This window comes from Meles meles, chromosome 15 (genome assembly GCF_922984935.1).
Source record: "Meles meles chromosome 15, mMelMel3.1 paternal haplotype, whole genome shotgun sequence".
Taxonomy (NCBI): Eukaryota; Metazoa; Chordata; class Mammalia; order Carnivora; family Mustelidae; genus Meles; species Meles meles.
Window position 1 is genome coordinate 20,027,871 of NC_060080.1, and position 19,341 is coordinate 20,047,211.

At 39.2% G+C, this 19,341-nt stretch overlaps 1 protein-coding gene across 10 annotated transcripts in view; it reads right to left on the reverse strand.

Moving 5' to 3' along the window:
• Window positions 1–19,341, reverse strand: part of DTNB (dystrobrevin beta) — a 262,585-nt gene that overhangs the window by 190,239 nt on the left and 53,005 nt on the right. For all 10 annotated transcript variants that reach the window (XM_045979068.1, XM_045979067.1, XM_045979063.1 and 7 more), the window contains 3 exons: window positions 15,681–15,748; window positions 5,553–5,633; window positions 509–722 (listed from right to left, as the gene is read on the reverse strand). In XM_045979068.1, the coding sequence (XP_045835024.1) occupies window positions 509–722; window positions 5,553–5,633; window positions 15,681–15,747 (362 nt within the window). In that variant the 5' untranslated portion in view covers window position 15,748. The remainder of the gene's footprint in view (window positions 1–508; window positions 723–5,552; window positions 5,634–15,680; window positions 15,749–19,341) is intronic.

The following is a 19,341-nucleotide window of genomic DNA, read 5'->3' on the forward strand; positions in this document are numbered from 1 at the left end:
ACAGCAAATCATATCTGTTTTAATCTGGAGTACATTCAAATAGTTTTCATCCAGGGTTATAAAGTGTAAATACAATGTTCTGCATTGAAAAAAATTAAAATAGTATCCTAAACATAACGAGAAGAAAATAAGACTAGAGTCAAGGGGTATTTCCTATTACAGAGAAAAGAAAGGTCAGTTTTAAGGTCCAATAGAAAGCCTCATAATCAAATTCACAGCTTAGCTATACTTCTCTGGCTAGAGAACAGCTACACTCAGGGACCTATAATTTGACCAAAAAACATGTCTCAGTGTTGTGATTCTCCATAATTTTATAACGCTTACTATATGACATGCCCTAGGACAGTGAGTCCCTCTGGCATTTAACCAGTCCTTAGAAGAAACTTATATGGAACAATTTTCCTTGTCACTGTGATTCTAAGTTGACAACCCTGAGCAAGGCAATCTGGAAGAAGCAGGACTAAGGGACAAACAGTGTTAAAATGCAGGAAGCATTCCAAGCACTGGCCTGTCATATGCAGCAATCATAAAGTTGAGGAGGAGGCTGATGGACTGCTCCACGCTGATCTGGTGAGTGGAAGGAAGGCGCTTGTTCAGCTGGTAGTAGACAGAGGAGATGACGGTTTCGAGGCGGGACACACTGATCTCAGTGTTATGGTCCAGTGTATTAAGGCCATTGTCTCGGAAGGCTTCAATCATGTTCCAGATATCAACCAGGTGGACTAAAACAAAGAAATTGAACTGTCAACAATTTAAAAGTTCTAATTCAAAAAAAAAAAAAGTTCTAATTCATCAGAAAGGTGTTAAGACCTTTTCGTTTATTTACGTCTGATAGAACAGTGAAGGGTGGCAGAATAAGATCCAAAAATATGCCATTTTGGCATAAGGATTATCTTGAGCTATTCTGACACCTGAAAAACAGCACGTGTCAAGAAGTTCACACCAAACTTCTCTTTCCTTCCTGAAAGCAGGAAATAAACTCCCAAGTGAAAGATGCCCTCCCTATTCCAAGGGGGAAAGAAACATTCTTATTCCCAGAGACAGTGAATCAAGGCCAAGAGAAATCTGTACAGATTTTATTAAAATAACCCTTATCTTCCTTGGGACTCCCCATATATTTTAGTTACTTTTTCACAACTGCTTCTCCCTCTTCCCTAGTATATCAGCACTTAGGCCTCATCCCTCCTTCGGGTCCTCACTTTGCTATAGGGGCTCCCAGGTACATGTAAAAATCTGTGTGCTCGTCTGCTAATCTGTCTTATAACAATTTCACTCTCAGGCGTAACCAGAGACCCTAAGAGGGTAGAGGTAAGTTCTTGCCTCCCCTACAAAAGTTATATTGTCAAATGTAACAGAACATCAGAGAGATAAATTCACAAGCTTAGTGGAAGCTATTAATACATTCTCTTAGCGACAGAGCAAAGGCACAGAGTGCAGATGTAGACAATTCAACATTACAGCTGGCGAAGAGGGCATAAAGGGCACTGTATGAAATCCTGCCCCCAGTGATTAGAGAATACGCTCTACTTTCAAGAACACAAACAGTGTGTATGAAAATTGAACATATTTTGAGTCATAAAGCTAATTTTGGCAATGTCAAAGGATTCAAGTCACATCAACGGTGCTCTCTGATTAAAATGAGATTAAATTACAAATCATCAAAAAGACCACTTTTCAAATAAACGTTACATTCAGAAATGAAGAAACACACAGTACTAGGCAATGTCCCTAATCTGATTAAGGGTATTTATAGAAAACTGTGGCAAACATATGACTTAAAAGTAGAATGTTGAAAGTCTTTCCTCTGATATTGTGAACAAGATATTGTGCCCACTATCAAAGGTAAATTGGTACAGTAACTGTGTAAAACAGTATGGAGGTTCCTTAAAAAATTAAAAATGAAACTACCATACGAATCAGTAATTCCGCTAGTGGGTATTTGCCTAAAGAAAATGAAGATATTAACTCGAAAAGATGTATGCATCTGTCTGCTTACTGCATTGTTCATTTACGTTAGCCAATATATGTAGCATACAAGTGTCCATCAATAGACAAATGAGTAAAGAGGATGTGGTACGTATATAGGATGGAATAGTATTCAGCCATAAAAAATGATGAGTTTTTTTACCATTTGCAACAACATGGATGGATGTAGAGGGTATTAACGCTAAGTGGAGTAAGTCAGAGATCGACAAACATCATATGATTCCACTTGTATGTTCACTTATATATAAAACAAAAGAACAAACAAAAATCAGAAACAGGTGCATAAATGCAGAGAGCAAACTGGTGGTTGCCAGAGGGAGGGAGAGAGGGAGATGGACAAAATGGAAGAAGGGGAATGAGAGATACAGGCTTCTCGTTAGGGAATAAGTAAGTCATGGGGATACAAAGGAAAGCACAGGGAACATAGTTAATGGTACTGTACTAGCACCGTATGGGGACAGATGGTAGCCGCACCTGTGGCAGAATCACTATGTTGTATACGTGAAACAAATACAACATTGTGTATACTTCAACTTAAAAAAGAAAAGAAAGAAAGAAATGGGGCGCCTGGGTGGCTCAGTCAGTTAAGCGTCCGATTCTTGATTTCAGCTCAGGTCATGATCTCAGGGCCGTGAGATCGAGCACCATGTCAGGCTCTGTGCTCAGCGAGAGTCTGCTTCAGATTCTCTCCCTGCCGCTCCCCCTCTGCCCCTCTGCATGCTCACACAATCATGCTCTTGCTCTCTAAAATAAATAAATAAATCTTTTTTTTTTTTTTAAGGTAAAGAAAAACAACACCCACTATCATCATTTCTATTGTACTCTGGATCCTAACCAATATAAACGAGCAGTCATTAGCCATGTGAGTTTCAGAAATGAAGAAACTTAACTGTCATTATTCAGAAATGACAAAATTCTCCACATAGAAAATCAGATTCTCCAGATAAATTACTAAAATTGATATTTGAGTCTAGAATGATTGTTAGATGCAAGTCACGATATAAAAGTCACTGTATTTCCATTACTAACAGAAAGTGAAATTTTAAAATACTATTTGTAATAGTAGCATAAATCATCAAAGATTTAGTAATAAATCCAATGGAGGAAGTGCAACAGCTCTACAAAAAAAAAAATCTATAAATATAATTGGCAGAAATTAAAGACCTAAATAAACAGAGGGATATACCATGTTCATAGGAGGTGATCTCAAATTGGAAATATGTTGGTTCTCCCCAGCTTAACCCATAGATTCAGTGCAGTCCCAACAAAATGCCACAGGGCTCTCCATTAAAAGGATAAATTTTACTATACGTAACTTATACTTAAAATAGAAAGATGGAAAAAAAATCCCAGCAGTTGTTTCATTTTGTTTTTAGTAGAAATTGAGAATCAGATTTTAAAATGTATATGAAAATAAATGTCAAAGGCCAATTTAAAAAAGAAAAACAGAACAAAGTAGGAAGACTTGCTCTATCTGATAATAAGACTTACAAAGCAGGGCGCCTGAGTGGCTCAGTCGGTTAAGCATCTGACTCTTGATACTGGCTCAAGCCATGATCTCAGGGTTGGAATTGAGCCCTGAGGGGCACCTGGGTGGCTCAGTCCTTAAGTGTCTGCCTTTGGCTTGGGTCATGATCCCAGGGTTCTGGGATCCCTCTCCCACTCCCCCTGCTTCTGTTCCCTATCTTGCTGTGTCCCCGTCAAATAAATAAATAAAATCTTTAAAAAAAAAAAAAAAAGGACTTGAGCCCTGAGTTGTGTTCCCTGCTTAGCACAGAGTCTGCTTAAGATTCTCTCCCTCTCTCTCTGCTCTAAGACCCCCACAATCTCACTCTCTCTCAAATAAATGAATACATATTTTTTTAGATTTTTAGATTTTATTTTTATTTATTTATTTGAGAGAGAGAGACACAGATAGTGACAGAGATAGCGAGAGAGAGCACAAATGGGGAGGAGAGGAAGAAGCAGGCTTCCTGCTGAGCAGGGAGCCCAATGTGGGGCTCGATCCCAGGACTCTGGGATCATGACCTGAGCTGAAGGCAGCCGCTTCATGACTGAACCACCCAGGCACCCCATAAACGAATAAACCTTAAAAAAAAAAGACTTATTATAAAGCTATAACAGTGGTTATTGGTAGGATAGACAAACAGACCAGTGGAAGACAAGAGTCCAAAAGCAGGTCCTCTCATATACAGAAACCGCTATGAACGAACGGTCTTTTATATTTCTCCTAATTTGTATGAGGAAATTGGGGCAGTGAAGAAAAAGAATTTTTTTTTTCAATAAACAGTGTAGAGACAATAGAACATGCATGTGGATAATACTGACATTTTGCTCCTGCTTAAACTGTACACCCACACACACAAAATTTCCGTCTGATTAATGAATCATATGTAACAAAACAAAACTTCCAGAATAATGCATCTTTTACTGTACATTACTAATGCCAGTAGATTGGTTTCAGGCTCTCAACACTCCACACATAGACTACTATTTCCCAAAAATAATTACAGGAAGAATTATTAAAATGGTAGTTGCTCTGACAGTGGTTTTCAAACTTTATTACCGCAATCCACAGAAATATATTTAAATCAACACACACACACACACATTCTTCTAGATGTATAAAAAACAAAAATACTTTTTCACGAAGTACTTTTAGACTTACCACATAATTTGTGTTCTTTTTTTTCTTTCTCTGTTTTTCTCTATTACATGTTTTAAATTCTGGCTACAGCTCTTCAAAATGATTTCATGAACCATTAATCGGTCAGAACCCATAATTTGAAAAACAATGCTTTAGGAAACCAGAGACCTCAGTCTAGGACAGCATGGTAAACCCTCCAGAGAGAATTTTATGCTAAGATTTTTGAATAACAGTTAAAGTAGGATGGAAGTATTTAGATATACAGTGACATGTTCGTAGTGAATGCCAAAAACCAGGACTAAAACTGAGGTTTTTCCAATTCTAAGGCTAATGTACTTTCCATTATACAAAACAGTTCTTCATTAATACACACACACACACACATATATACACACACACACGAGAAAAGTATAATTATTTTGTCATAAGTTGTTTATCTTCATGGAAATAAAGAGAAAAAAGATTTTACACACACACATATTTCAATTTATAAGTAGTAATTCTCATAGTGATCATAGAAAAGGCTGATGTGTGCTGTATTTATTTTAATCGAGAAAAATAACTTATTACACCTCTATCAAAATATTGGTTTTTTCTTCCAGAAGCTGATTATTTTATTAATTTTGTATAAAAGTTATCATTTAAAACAAGTGAGAAGGAGAAATCAATTCTCTTCACTTAAAGTACATTAATACTATGCCAGCCTCAAAACCAGTTACATTACTGAATTTTGGTAAATATTTTGAGGGACACACAGAGTAAAAGACGAGTTTTTTCCATGACAAGGCTTACATTTTAATAAACCCTTAAGATAAAAATAATTCAACCAACATTACAATATGACTAAAAGATACTAAAACCTTTTTATATTACTGAGTGCACTATCCAGCTATCATAGAAATTAGCTAAAATGACTTACGGTTGCATCGTTTTTGTACAAATCGTAATTTGCAAGCTGTTCTATAAGTTGATAGTCGTATGACATCAAAATTCTGAGCACCTGAAAAAAGTACAAATGACAGATGTTCAGTGGGATTGACCCCCATGTTTCTCAGCGCTGGGAAGTGACCAGTCCACAGCGCGGGCACGGGCCGCACGTCACACGTCAACTAGGCCTTCTTCTGAGAAGACTGAAGGGGTCAGGAAGCGTTAGGCGCACTTCTTACGTGACCACTCCAGGCCAGCAGGTCTGCCTACATTATCCCGTCTACCAGCCGGACAAAAACCCTGAGGGAGAACACTCATCACCACAGTGAATCTTTCCTTTTGCACCACTTCTTTGGAAAATACTAGGAAATCAGTGATGGGCAGCTGGGAAAGTCCCATCCCCGACTAACCAAACAGAAAGAGCACTAATCTGATGGATGAGCCCACACGACATCTATCGGGCCATGTTCGCTAGTGGAGCGGTAACGACAGGAAAACGTCCGTGCACGTGGCACAGAACTCACTCTTCAGATTCTTCCTCCAGTACAGTTAAGTCAGACTTAGGTACTGCAAATGAAATAGGGCAAATATCACCCAAGTCCAAAGCAAACTAGTTGAGGAAAATGGGAAACCCCACAAGCTCCAGCTTAGTTTGCTGGAAATCTCCACTCTGAAGTTCCAGGTTTGCCGGAAGTTCCCAGTTTGCCAGAAATCTCCACTCTGAAGTTCCAGGTTTGCCGGAAGTTCCCAGTTTGCCAGAAATCTCCACTCTGAAGTTCCAGGTTAGTCAAGAATCAAGTTATCACTCTGTTCTCCTTTGTCATTTTTCTCATACATTTACCTTCTTCTGAAGCAGCCATCTTTCCTGGTTTCTATAAGGAAAATCCTCATACACTGCTCTAAGAATAGCCTCACTTTTTAAAAAATTTCCGTTATGTAAGTGTCATGTCGATTTCCTGATCAAAAATGTGGTAGTTTGGCACATAAAAAATAGAACAGAAGGCCCCCAGTGAAGAAACTGATTATGTTATCCCTTTGGGTATTATGAACTAGAAAGGATGACTCTCCACTCCATTATCATTCATTTTGAGACCATTTCATTGTAAGAAATACACCGAAATGTCACTTTAATACTAGTGTCAGACAGTGTATTTCAAGCTTATCAAGAAATGGTACAGAGGGTCCTAACGAAACACACAGGCAGAACTCTAGCGACAGGGGGAGAGCTCAGTGAAGCTCCTGGACGGACAGGAGACATCTAAAAATACTGAGTACCCAAGAGGTACAGGGAAAGGATAAGAAAGGATTAACCCTTCTTTCTATATCATGGCTCTCCTCATTCATGAGAATAGGATAACAACTTCTATAGTATAACCAAATCCCAAGGAAAGCAAAGAGTCAAATGGAGGGTTTTATTGTATCTGCTTGTATCAGAAGCTTTTATCAGAGTCTCCTGGAGAGGAACCTGGAACCTTCATTCCAGAAAGTTCTATAATCAAGCTAGGTTTGGGAAACACATAACTACCCAACTCAGCTTCAAGGTCTGGCCCGTGCAACTCTCAAATGTTACCTCACACCTACCTGCAATCAGTACAAGCTACATATAATTACCTAAACATGCCAAGCTCTCTCATCTGAGCCTTCTAAGTGCTACTTACGGCTCCAGCCCTTTCTCTATCACAACCCTGAACTGACTCAGCCTGCACATCAGTTCCCTTCCTGGACCCCCCCGGGCTTCCGCAATAATGGCTCTTACTGCTCTATCATTCCTTATTTCCATTTTCAGGAAAATAAGTTTCATGAAGGTAGAGACCATTTTATTGTTGTGTTGTTCACTATTATATGCCCAAAACTAGGACATAATAAGACTAGCACCTGCAATATTTATTGAATGAATAGATAACTGAACATTAGAAAGTTGTGTTGCTGATGTAAAAGACTGATCTGCGGGGCACCTGGGTGGCTCAGTGGGTTAAAGCCTCTGCCTTCGGGCAAAAATGAACTATTGGGATTTCATCAAGATCAAAAGCTTTTGCAACAAAATAGTCAACAAAACCAAAAGAAAACTGACAGAATGGGAGAAGATATTTGCAAACGACAGATCAGATAAAGGGCTAGTATCCAAAATCTATAAAGAACTTATCAAACGCAACACCCAAAGAACAAACAATCCAATCAAGAAATGGGCAGAGGACGTGAACAGACATTTCTGCAAAGGTGACATCCACATGGCCAACAGACACATGAAAAAGTGCTCCACATCACTCGGCATCAGGGAAATACAAATCAAAACCACAATGAGATATCACCTCACACCAGTCAGAATGGCTAAAATTAACAAGTCAGGAAATGACAGATGCTGGCAAGGATGCAGAGAAAGGGGAACCCTCCTACACTGTTGGTGAGAATGCAAGCTGGTGCAACCACTCTGGAAAACAGCATGGAGGTTCCTCAAAATGCTGAAAATAGAACTACCCTATGCAGCAATTGCACTACTGGGTATTTACTCTAAAGATACAAACGTAGTGATCCGAAGGGGCATGTGTACCCAAATGTTTATAGCAGCAATGTCTACAATAGCCAAACTATGGAAAGAACCTAGATGTCCATCAACAGATGAATGGATAAAGAAGATGTGGTATATATACACAATGGAATACTATGCAGCCATCAAAAGAAGTGAAATCTTGCCATTTGTGACAATGTGGATGGAACTAGAGGGTATTATGTTTAGTGAAATAAGTCAATCGGAGAAAGACAACTATCATATGATCTCCCTGATAAGAGGAAGTGGAGATGCACCATGGGGGGCTTGGGGGGTAGGAAAAGAATAAATGAAACAAGATGGGATCGGGAGGGAGACAAACCATAAGTGACCCTTAATCTCACAAAACAAACTGAGGGTTGCTGGGGGGAGGGGGCGAGGGAGAGCAGGGTGGGGTTATGGACATTGGGGAGGGTATGTGCTATGGTGAGTGCTGTGAAGTGTGTAAACCTGGCAATTCACATACCTGTACCCCTGGGGATAAAAATACATTATATGTTTATAAAAAAATAAAAAATTAATAAAAAATTTTTTTAAAAATCCTCTGCCTTCAGCTCAGGTCGTGATCCTGGGGCTCCTGGGATCAAGCCCCATGTTGGGCTCTCTGCTCAGCAAGGAGCCTGCTTCCCCTCCTCTCTTTCTGCCTGCCTCTCTGCCTACTTGTGATCTCTGTCTGTCAAATAAATAAAATCTTAAAGAAAAAAAAAACAACTAGAACTTAGAAAAAAAAAAAAAAAAAGACTGATCTGCAGGGCGCCTGGGTGGCTCAGTGGGTTAAAGCCTCTGCTTTGGCTCAGGTCATGATCTCAGGGTCCTGGGATCGAGCCCTGCATCAGGCTCTCTGCTCAGCAGGAAGCCTGCTTCCTCCTCTCTCTTTCTCTCTCTGCCTACCTCTCTGCCTACTTGTGATCGCTGCCTATCAAATAAATAAATAAAAATCCTTAAAAAAAAAAAAAAGACTGATCTGCTTTCCCCAAAAAATATACTAAGTAAAGTCAAAATATTACACAAACTATACAATTTTGAAAAGCTAGTACAAGGGGATGATAAAGGTGGTGGTGAAACCAACTCCTTTCCCTGTACAGACATGTTGATGCCTTCTTCAGACAGAGCACAGGATTCCAGACTGCAGGCCAGGGAGCCACAGGATTCGGTGGAGGAGCTTGGCACACCTACAGAAGGTGTAAGGCAGTAAGCATATTTTGTTAAAAAGCCATCTAACTAATGAGACGAAGGGGAGAGAAGGAGAAAGAGAAGAGGTAACAAACCTAGTAAATGTAAGGAAAGTAACTTTTCTGAATTGTCTGAAACCTTTACAATCACTTTTTTCTTTAAGATTTTATTTCTTTATTTGACAGAGAGAGAGAGCGAGAGAGGGAACACAAGCAGGGGGAGTGGGAGAGGGAGAAGCAGGCTTCCCACTGAGCAGGGAGCCTGATGCGGGGCTCGATCCCAGGACCCCAGGATCATGACCTGAGCCTACGGCAGGTGCTTAATGACTGAGCCACCCAGGTGCTCCTTTACAACAACTTTTAAGAACCAAAACGTTTCAAGAGAATAGGAGTCTGAGTAAGTTAACAAAAATAAACATAAATGACTTCCTTGTTTTTTTTCTTGGCTGTCTGATTAGAAATCCTGGGGACCAGAGATGAAGCCAGAAGTCCCAACAGAGAAGAAGGTACAGACCACAGAATGGTGACTCTTTTAGTGGGTGAACTAGAAAGAAAAGGAAAAAAAAAAAAATCCCACAAAGGGAAACAGGAACACATGACTGGCTCCACCTGAACTTAGATTTAAATTTTTAAAGCAAATAAAGAAAGTGATAATCAAATAGGTTAGACAAAAGAAAAACTGAAGATACGAAAGAATTCTTAAGTCTAATTTATGATGTTAAAAAAGAGAATACTAAAAATAGCATGTATTGGGGCACCTGGGTGGCTCAGACATTAAGCGTCTGCCTTTGGTTCAGGTCATGATTCCGGGGTGCTGGGACTGAACCCCACATCGGGCCCTGCTCAGCAGGAAGCCTGCTTCTCCCTCTCCCACTCCCCCTGCTTGTGTTCCCTCTCTCACTGTGTCTTTCTCTGTCAAATAAATAAAATCTTTTTTTAAAAAAGTGGCATGTATTTCATAAGGGAGGTGCTCTAAAACAGTCTAATATTCCTGTATTGCTTCGAATAAAGTTGTAAATGTTGATAACCTCTGGATTTCATTTTAATTGATGTTAGGCTTTCTAGGGTAGCCACGAAAAGAACAGAAAAAGAAGATACAACTCACAACCAAGAAGAGGGAAAAATGGACCGGAAGGAAGGAAAGTCATTTTATCTAAGGAAGATAAGAAAGGAAGAAAAAACAACAGAGAAAGGACACAGCTGAAGCACAAAACAAGATGGAAGAAAATGTGATATCCCTCTGTACTCATAAAAGCAATTAAACAGGATAAATTCTTCAGTGAAAAAGCAAAGAATAGTTGTTGTTGTTGTTAAATAATCTAGCTTACACTGCTTATAGGAGAGATACATAAAACATAAAGATCAGGGGAACCTGGCTGGCTCAGTCAGTTAAGCATCTGACTCTTGACTTTAGCTCAGGTCATGATCTTAGTGATCTCATGATCTCAGGATCAAGCCCCATGTTGGGCTCCATGCCCAGCTCAGACTCTGCTTAGGATTCTTTCACTCCCTCTCCCTCTGCCCGAGAGAAGGAACACAAGCAGGGGGAGTGGGAGAGGGAGAAGCAGGCTTCCTGCTGAGCAGGGACCCTGACGTGGGACGCGATCCCAGAATCCTGGGATCATGACCTGAGCCGAAAGCAGATGCTTAACAACTGACCCACCCAGGCGCCCCCAGTACAGTTATATTAATAACAACAAAATAAACTTCACAGTAAAAAACATCACTAGAAAAAGAGTATACCTATAAAAAATATATATTTTTTTTAAAAAGAGTATACCTTCATAATATTCAATATATTCAATTTCCTAGGTAGACGTAATATTTTAATACATGTGCATCTAAGAACAAAAGGTCAAACCACTGACAGAACTAAGGGGTAAAAAATTAAAGTCCATGATCAAAGCAGAGATTTTTAACAACTTTCAATAATTAAGCGGTCAAATCATTAAGAACAAAAACAGTCTGAATAAAACATGTAACAAGTTAAATCTAAATAATGAAGAAATCATACACATTATTTTCAAGCACACATGGAATATTTACAAAAACATATACAAAAAATATCAAATTCAAAGATTCTAGAACATCCTTCATTCTCCGACCCACATACCAATTAAGCTAAAAATTTTTTTAATTAAGTCATTCATTTGCAAATTTAAAAGGGTATTTCTAAATAACTCCTAACAGAAGTTAGAAAACACAGAGAAGTGATCACAAAAATGGCATCTATCAGAACACATGAAATGCAAAAATAGAAAATCACAGGAAAGACGTTCTTAAGTGCTTACATAAGAGGAAAAAAAGTCAGAAAATAAATGGCCCAAGTTACCTAACATAAGAAGTTGGAAAAAGAACATCAGAATTCCCTTAAGTAAAAAGAAGAAAGTAATAAACACAATAGCACAAAATAATGAGGCAGAAACAAAGATACACAGAGAGGACCAACATAGCCAAAGTTCCTTGAAAAGACCAATAAAATTGACAAAATTTTGGAAAAGGAAAAATAAATCAGAATCTCTGAGCCGGGAGGCCTGGCATCAAGCCACTAGGTCATAGTGAATAATCCTTTTAATGCACTGTTGGATCCTACTGGCTAATATTTTGGTGAGAATTTTCGTATCCATGTTCATCAAGAATATTGGTCTGTAATTCTCTTTTTTGATGGGGTCTTTGTCTGGTTTTGGGATCAGGGTAATGCTGGCCTCAAAAAATGAGTTTGGAAGTTTTCCATCCATTTCTATTTTTTTGGAACAGTTTCAGGAGAATAGGTATTAATTCTTCTTTGAATGTTTGGTACAATTCCCCTGGGAAGCTGTCTGGCCCTGGACTCTTGTTTCTTGGGAGATTTTTGATGACTGCTTCAATCTCTTTACTGGTTATGGGTCTGCTCAGGTTTTCTATTTCTTCCTGGTTCAGTTTTCACTACGACCAAGTGGGATTTATTCCTGGGCTGCAAGGTTGGTTCAACATCCACAAATCAATCAATGTGATAAAATACATTAATAAAAGAAAGAATAAAAGCCATAGGATACTCTCAATAGATGCTGAAAAAGCACTTAACAAAGTACAGCATCCTTTCCTGATCAAAACTCCTCAAAGTGTAGGGATAGAGGGCACATACCTCAATATCATCAAAGCTATCTATGAAAAACCCACAGCATATTGCACCCAAAACCATAAGCTACCTAGGAATAAACCTAACCAAAGAGGCAAAGAATCTGTACTCAGAAATCTATGAAGTACTCATGAAAGAAATGGAGGAAGACACAAAGAAATGGAAAAACGTTCCATGCTCATGGATTGGAAGAAAAATATTGTCAAAATGTCTATGCTACCTAAAGCAATCTACACATTTAATGCAATCCCTATCAAAATACCATCAAATTTTTTCAAAGAAATGGAACAAAGAATCCGAAAATTTATATGGAACCAGAAAAGACCTTGAATAGCCAGAGGAATGTTGAAAAAGAAAGCCAAAGTTGGTGGCATCACAATTCCATACTTCAAGCTCTATTACAAAGCTCTTATCATCAAGACAGTATGGTACTGGCACAAAAATAGACACACATAGATCAATGGAACAGAATAGAGAGCCCAGAAATAGACCCTCAACTCTACAGTCAACTAATCTTTGACAAAGCAGGAAAGAATGTCCAATGGAAAAAAGACAAAGTCTCTTCAACAAATGGTGTTGGGAAAATTGGACAGCCAATTTTGCAATTGGACAGCCCAGAAATAGACCCTCAACTCTACAGTCAACTAATCTTTGACAAAGCAGGAAAGAATGTCCAATGGAAAAAAGACAGTCTCTTCAACAAATGGTGTTGGGAAAATTGGACAGCCAATTTTGCAGAAGAATTAAACTGGACCATTTTCTTACACTACACACAAAAATAGACTCAAAAGGGATGAAGGACCTCAATGTAAGAAAGGAAGCCATCAAAATCCTTGAGGAGAACACAGGTAGCAACCTATTCAACCTCAGCCGCAGCAACTTCTTCCTAGAAACATCGCCAAAGGCAAGGGAAGCAAGGGCAAAATGGACTATTGGGACTTCATCAAGATCAAAAGCTTTTGCAACAAAATAGTCAACAAAACCAAAAGAAAACTGACAGAATGGGAGAAGATATTTGCAAACGACAGATCAGATAAAGGGCTAGTATCCAAAATCTATAAAGAACTTATCAAACGCAACACCCAAAGTACAAACAATCCAATCAAGAAATGGGCAGAGGACGTGAACAGACATTTCTGCAAAGGTGACATCCACATGGCCAACAGACACATGAAAAAGTGCTCCACATCACTCGGCATCAGGGAAATACAAATCAAAACCACAATGAGATATCACCTCATAATTGGGTTATGGACATTGGGGAGGGTATGTGCTATGGTGAGTGCTGTGAAGTATGTAAACCTGGCGATTCACAGATCTGTACCCCTGGGGCTAATAATACATTATATGTTAATAAAAAATTAAAAATTAAAAAAAAATTCCTAAGAAAAAGAAAACAAACAAACAAAAAAAGAATTTAAAATACAGTAGTCAAAATCATCTTTCTTTAAAAATAATATAGTGCCGTGGGGTGCCTGGGTGGCTCAGTGGGTTAAAGCCTCTGCCTTTGGCTCAGGTTGTGATCCCAGGGTCCTGGGTTTGAGCCCCGCATCAGTCTCTCTGCTCAGTGGGGAGCCTCCCTCCTCCTCTCTCTCTCTGCCTGCCTCTCTGCCTATTTGTGATCTCTGTCAAATAAATAAATAAAATCTTTAAAAAATAATAATAATAATAATATAGTCCCAAAGAATGTATAACATCAAGAATAAACCCTCATGTAAACCACAAATTTGGGGTGTTACAATTTGTCAACACAGGCCCATTTGTTGTAGCCAATGTACTCTCTGGTGGGGTGGTGGTGTTAACAGGGGAAGTCGTGCATGTGTGCTACGGGGAACTTGCTGTACCTGCCTCTTAGTTTTACTGTGAACCTAAAACTGCTCTAAAATAGTGAAGTCTCGGGGTGCCTGGGTGGGTTAGTGGGATAAGCCTCTGCCTTCAGCTCAGGTCATGATCTCAGGGTCCTAGAATCGAGCCCCGCATCAGGCTCTCTGCTCAGTGGGGAGCCTGCTTCCTCCTCGTGATCTCTATCTCTGTGTCAAATAAATAAATAAAATCTCTTTTTTTTTTAAAAGTGAAGTCTTAAAAAGTTATGGATATATTTACAACAAGTAAAAATCTACTAATTACCCACTGAGACTAATAAAACTGAAAGATTAGTGAATTCAAAATTGCCATAAAATCAACCCAAATCTTAGATGGTAGAATCCTATGATAAAGCTGGCAAAAGATGACTTTTACAGGGGCGTCTGGGTGGCTCAGTGGGTTAAAGCCTCTGCCTTCGGCTCAGGTCATGATCCCAGGGTCCTGGGATCGAGCTCCGCATCGGGCTCTCTGCTCAGCAGGGAGCTTGCTTCCCCCTTTCTCTCTGCCTGCCTCTCTGCCTACTTGTGATTTCCATCTGTCAAATAAACAAAAAAAAAATTTAAAAAATGAAATCTGTTTAAAAAAAAAAAGATGACTTTTACATGCATAGAAGGTAATAATGCTGGCGATCTGGGGGGATGCTGGAAAGGACAGAGCAGAACTTTTAGCAGCAGACACCACTGTCACCAATGCAATTCTTCCTATGAAGAAAGAGGGGAGACAAGAAGCCCTACTCACCAAACATCTCCAAAACTGTCCATATCCTTGAGTTTGTTACAGAGAAAGGCAATTTGTCTGAGCTCTATGTATCAGAATGATGACATTCACGAAGGAGCAAACCCAATTCTTTACAGAACACCCATTTCCTACGCCACAGTAGTACTCTACCCTGGTTGTGCTCTCTCTCATGGTCACGTTTGTTTACGGAAGGCACCCCAGGCACTTCTTACTATCGGGATTTGTTTATCAACTTGGTTTCCTTATTTTGTATGTTTCCCTCACCAAAATGTAAGCAATATGCAAGAAGTCAGGGACTGTGTTCTGTTCTCCCCTTAACCCTAGCACCTAGTACAGTGCCTAGAACATAACGGATCTTCAGTAAATGTGTTAAAAAATTAATGGGAATATGACCCCTATGCTGAGCCTTGAATGGTAAGCAGGAACGACAAGGCAGATGAAGGTGAGCCAACTGCATAAGCAAAGGCCCAAAGATGGCAAATGCATGATCCATATGGAGTCTGCTTGAGATTCTCTCCCTGCCCCACGGCCCACTTGCACTCTCTCTTTCTGTCTCTAAAATAAAGACATCTTTTTTTAAAAAATGGAACATGCTAATGCTTAAAGTTGTGACTTCATCAGGAAAAAAAAGAAAAGGCATCCCCACACGTACAAACAAGGAACCCAGAAGCACTCAGGACTCACGCATTTCTATGAACAGCTGCCTCTTCTCGGCCATGGTCTTCCGCTTGTTTCCACTTTCCTCAATCATCCTATAAACAAAAAAAGATACAGTAAACCACTGCAATTTGATAATTCATCCAAGGGCTTATCATTCTGTTATGAAGAGGTACAGGGAACCAAGTTGTATATGCATTTAAGAGACAATCAGTAAAAATAAAAATATAGAAAAAGATAAGACACTGTCCCTTTATTTACTTGATAGCTTCTTAAAATATGACAAAGTCAATAATTAAATGAGCTCATACACTTGCTTCCTACGCTGAAAATATGGGGCTATGTCTTATTTCTAACTTTGATTATTTTCTCTGCTAAGTCCTGGATTAGTTGGGACACAGCTTCCCATAACCCTACTGTTTTACACAGATAAACATGGCACTAAATATAATTTAGAAAATAATTATAATGAAAGGCTAAACTAAAGAACATAACAGTTATTAGCATATACACAAAAGACATAAATAAAATCTTCTATTTTCATAGTAAACGATATTTAACAAAGAAAGTATTCATACCCGGGGCGCCTGGGTGGCTCAGTGGGTTAAGCCTCTGCCTTTGGCTCAGGTCATGATCCCAGGGTCTCTGTTCAGCAGGGAGCCCGCTTCTCCCTCTCTCTCTGCCTGCCTCTCTGCCTACTTGTGATCTCTCTCTCTGTGTTAAATAAATAAATAAAATCTTTAAAAAAACAAAAAAAAAAAGTATTCATCCCCAAACTCAAAGAACTCCTAGAGATAATTTTTTTTTTAAGATTTTATTTATTTATTTGACAGACAGAGATCACAAGCAGGCAGAGAGGCAGGCAGAGAGAGAGGGAGAAGCGGGCTCCCTGCTGAGCAGAGAGCCTGATGTGGAGCTCGATCCCAGGACCCTGGGATCATGACCTGAGCCAAAGGCAGAGGTTTAACCCACTGAGCCACCCAGGACCCCCTTGAGATAAATTTTTTATCACACAGTAATAGTTCAGGTTGTCACACATAGGCTACATCAGTCTCTCTGTTAAAACTCTGTCCATGTGTTACCTCATTTAATCCTTCCAACAACCATAGATACTGGTATCATTATTATTATCCCCATTTTATAGATTAGGAAACAGCCTGGAAACGAAGACTAACTTGCTTGAGGGCACAACTCAGAAGTGGTAGAGTCAATTCCCACCTTTTCACTAAACTTCTTACATAATCCTTGCTTTCACACCCATGCTGCCAAATCTCCACACTTAAAAAGCTGGAGAACAAAAAAGCCCATTGCACAGACCCTACTGATGCAAAATCCGTGATCATTTCAGCTGAATTTTACCTTATTCTGTGAAGAAAAAGTATCTAGACAGAGCATAAGCCAAACAATTTCCCTAAGGAGATTAAACTTATAAATCATGGAGTGATTAATAGCACAGTCTCAAATATATTAGAATCACAAATTAAATGATGACTATACAAATTACATATCCATTAAAACAAGGTGACTGGTAAAGGTTTAGTTTTAAACATATCCTAAAGAAAATTTTAAAATTACCATTCTACAACTAACATTTTGATAATTAAGACCAATCTTTTCCTAAATCATTGACGTATTACCAAGTAGGCTTTAGCACACATGATGGTTACTCAACAATTTACCTCCAAGAGAAAAAAATTTTAAACAGGAGGAAAGCCAAAAGACAAAGCAACTAGAAGCAGCAAAATGTAATGAAAGGTAGGTCCTAGAGAAAAAAACAAGGGTTGGTACCAGTAGTCTGTAACTACAAAGGAAGAAAGATAATTAAAAGTTTACTGCCTCCTCCCCAATCTTGGTCTCTCACTAGGTAATACAAATTTTAAATGTTAACCATAGATTCAAAGACAATATCATAATATCCTTTATAACACATCTCATTATACCATTTTTCTACTTTTCACTATTTCTCTACACCACTTTTTTTCCCAAAGTAGAGCCTAAGAATTCCTGGAGATCTCTAATTTCTTCATGACAATTTTCTAAATTTTGTCTTTATTTCCAAAGTAATCTCGAAAAAAATTAATATAACTATATTCTGGGTCATTGAGATGCCTACAAAACTACAATGCTAAGACAAAAAATATCAACACTCTATAAATTTAAGGAAGACCCAAAGTTTTATCATGTTCAATATGTTCAGAAACAATACAAAATTTTTTGGCAAACAACCAACCAAGAAAATCTTAACTCACAAGGGAAATGACAATCAACAAAAGCTACCGATAATAAGACAGAGATGTTGGAGGAACCTGATAGAGACTTTAAAGTAGCAGTTAGGGGCATCTGGCTCAGTGGGTTAAGCCTCTGCTTTCCGCTCAGGTCATGATCCCAGAGTCCTGCGATCAAGCCCCGCATTGGGCTCTCTGCTCGGCAGGGAGCCTGCTTCCCCCTCCCCCAACCTGCCTCTCCACCTATTTGTGATCTCTGTCTATCAAATAAATAAACAAAATCTTAAAAAAAAAAAAAGTAGCAGTTAGAAAAATGCCTAAATTAGCAATCGCAAACATTCCTGAAATAAGAGTTAAAATCGTAAGTGTTAGCAGAGAAAGATATGAAAGGAACCAAATGGAAATCTTAGAACTGAAATATACACTCATTGGGGGAGGACTGCATGGACTCAACAGTAGAACGGAAATGACAGAGGAAAGAGTCAGTAAACTTTAAGATATATCAAGCAGAAATTATCCCATCTGAAGGGGGAGGAGAGCAAGAGAGAGGTTTTGCTTGTTTGTTTGTTTCTTAAAGGAAGAAAGCCTCAGGGACTGAGTGGACAAAAACAAAAGATCCAACATTCGCCATGTACTCAGAATCCCAGAAGGAGAGAAAAAGGAGTGTGGCAGCGTGGTGCTGCCCAATACATGAAGACTCACTAGCTGGAAACTTACCAAGTTCAGTCAATGACATACCTACGAATTCAAGAAACTGAGCAAACAAGCTAAAGCCAAGGAAACTAACTATAATAGTCCTATCAGAATCAAATTGCTGAAAGACAAAGAAAAAATCTTGAAAGAAGTCAGAGTAAAAGAACATTTTACATATAGGATAGGGACCAGCCAATTTTTTTCTTAAAGAGTCAAACAGTAAATGTTTTAGGTTTGCGGGCCGTGCGGTCGGTCACCACTACTCACCATCGCCACTGCAGTGCGACAGCAGCCACAGACAGTACGCAGACAAACGAGCGTGGCTTTGGTGAAAGTTTATTTTGAAAACAAACAGGTAGTCAACCCACAGCACAGAGCCTACAGGCCCTGTTGAGAGGAGTGACGACATGATTACTGCAGGTTTCTCATCAGAAGCTTCGGAAGTCAGAAGATGGCGGAGCAATGCTTTCACATTGAGAGAATATTATCCTTTCAGAAACTAAAGAAAACTGAGAGAATTTGTAGTCAGCAGACATGCTCTAAAATAAGCTAAGGAAATTTCTTCAGGGTGCGCCTGGGTGGCTCACTTGTTAATCGGCTGCCTTCAGCTCAGGTCATGATCCTGGGGTCCTGGGATGGAGCCCTGCACCTGGCTCCCTGCTTGGTGGGAAGCCTGCTTCTCCCTCTCCCACTCCCCCTGTGTGTGTTCCCTCTCTTGCTGTCTCTCTGTCAAATAAATAAATAAAATCTTTTTTAAAAAATTTCTTTAG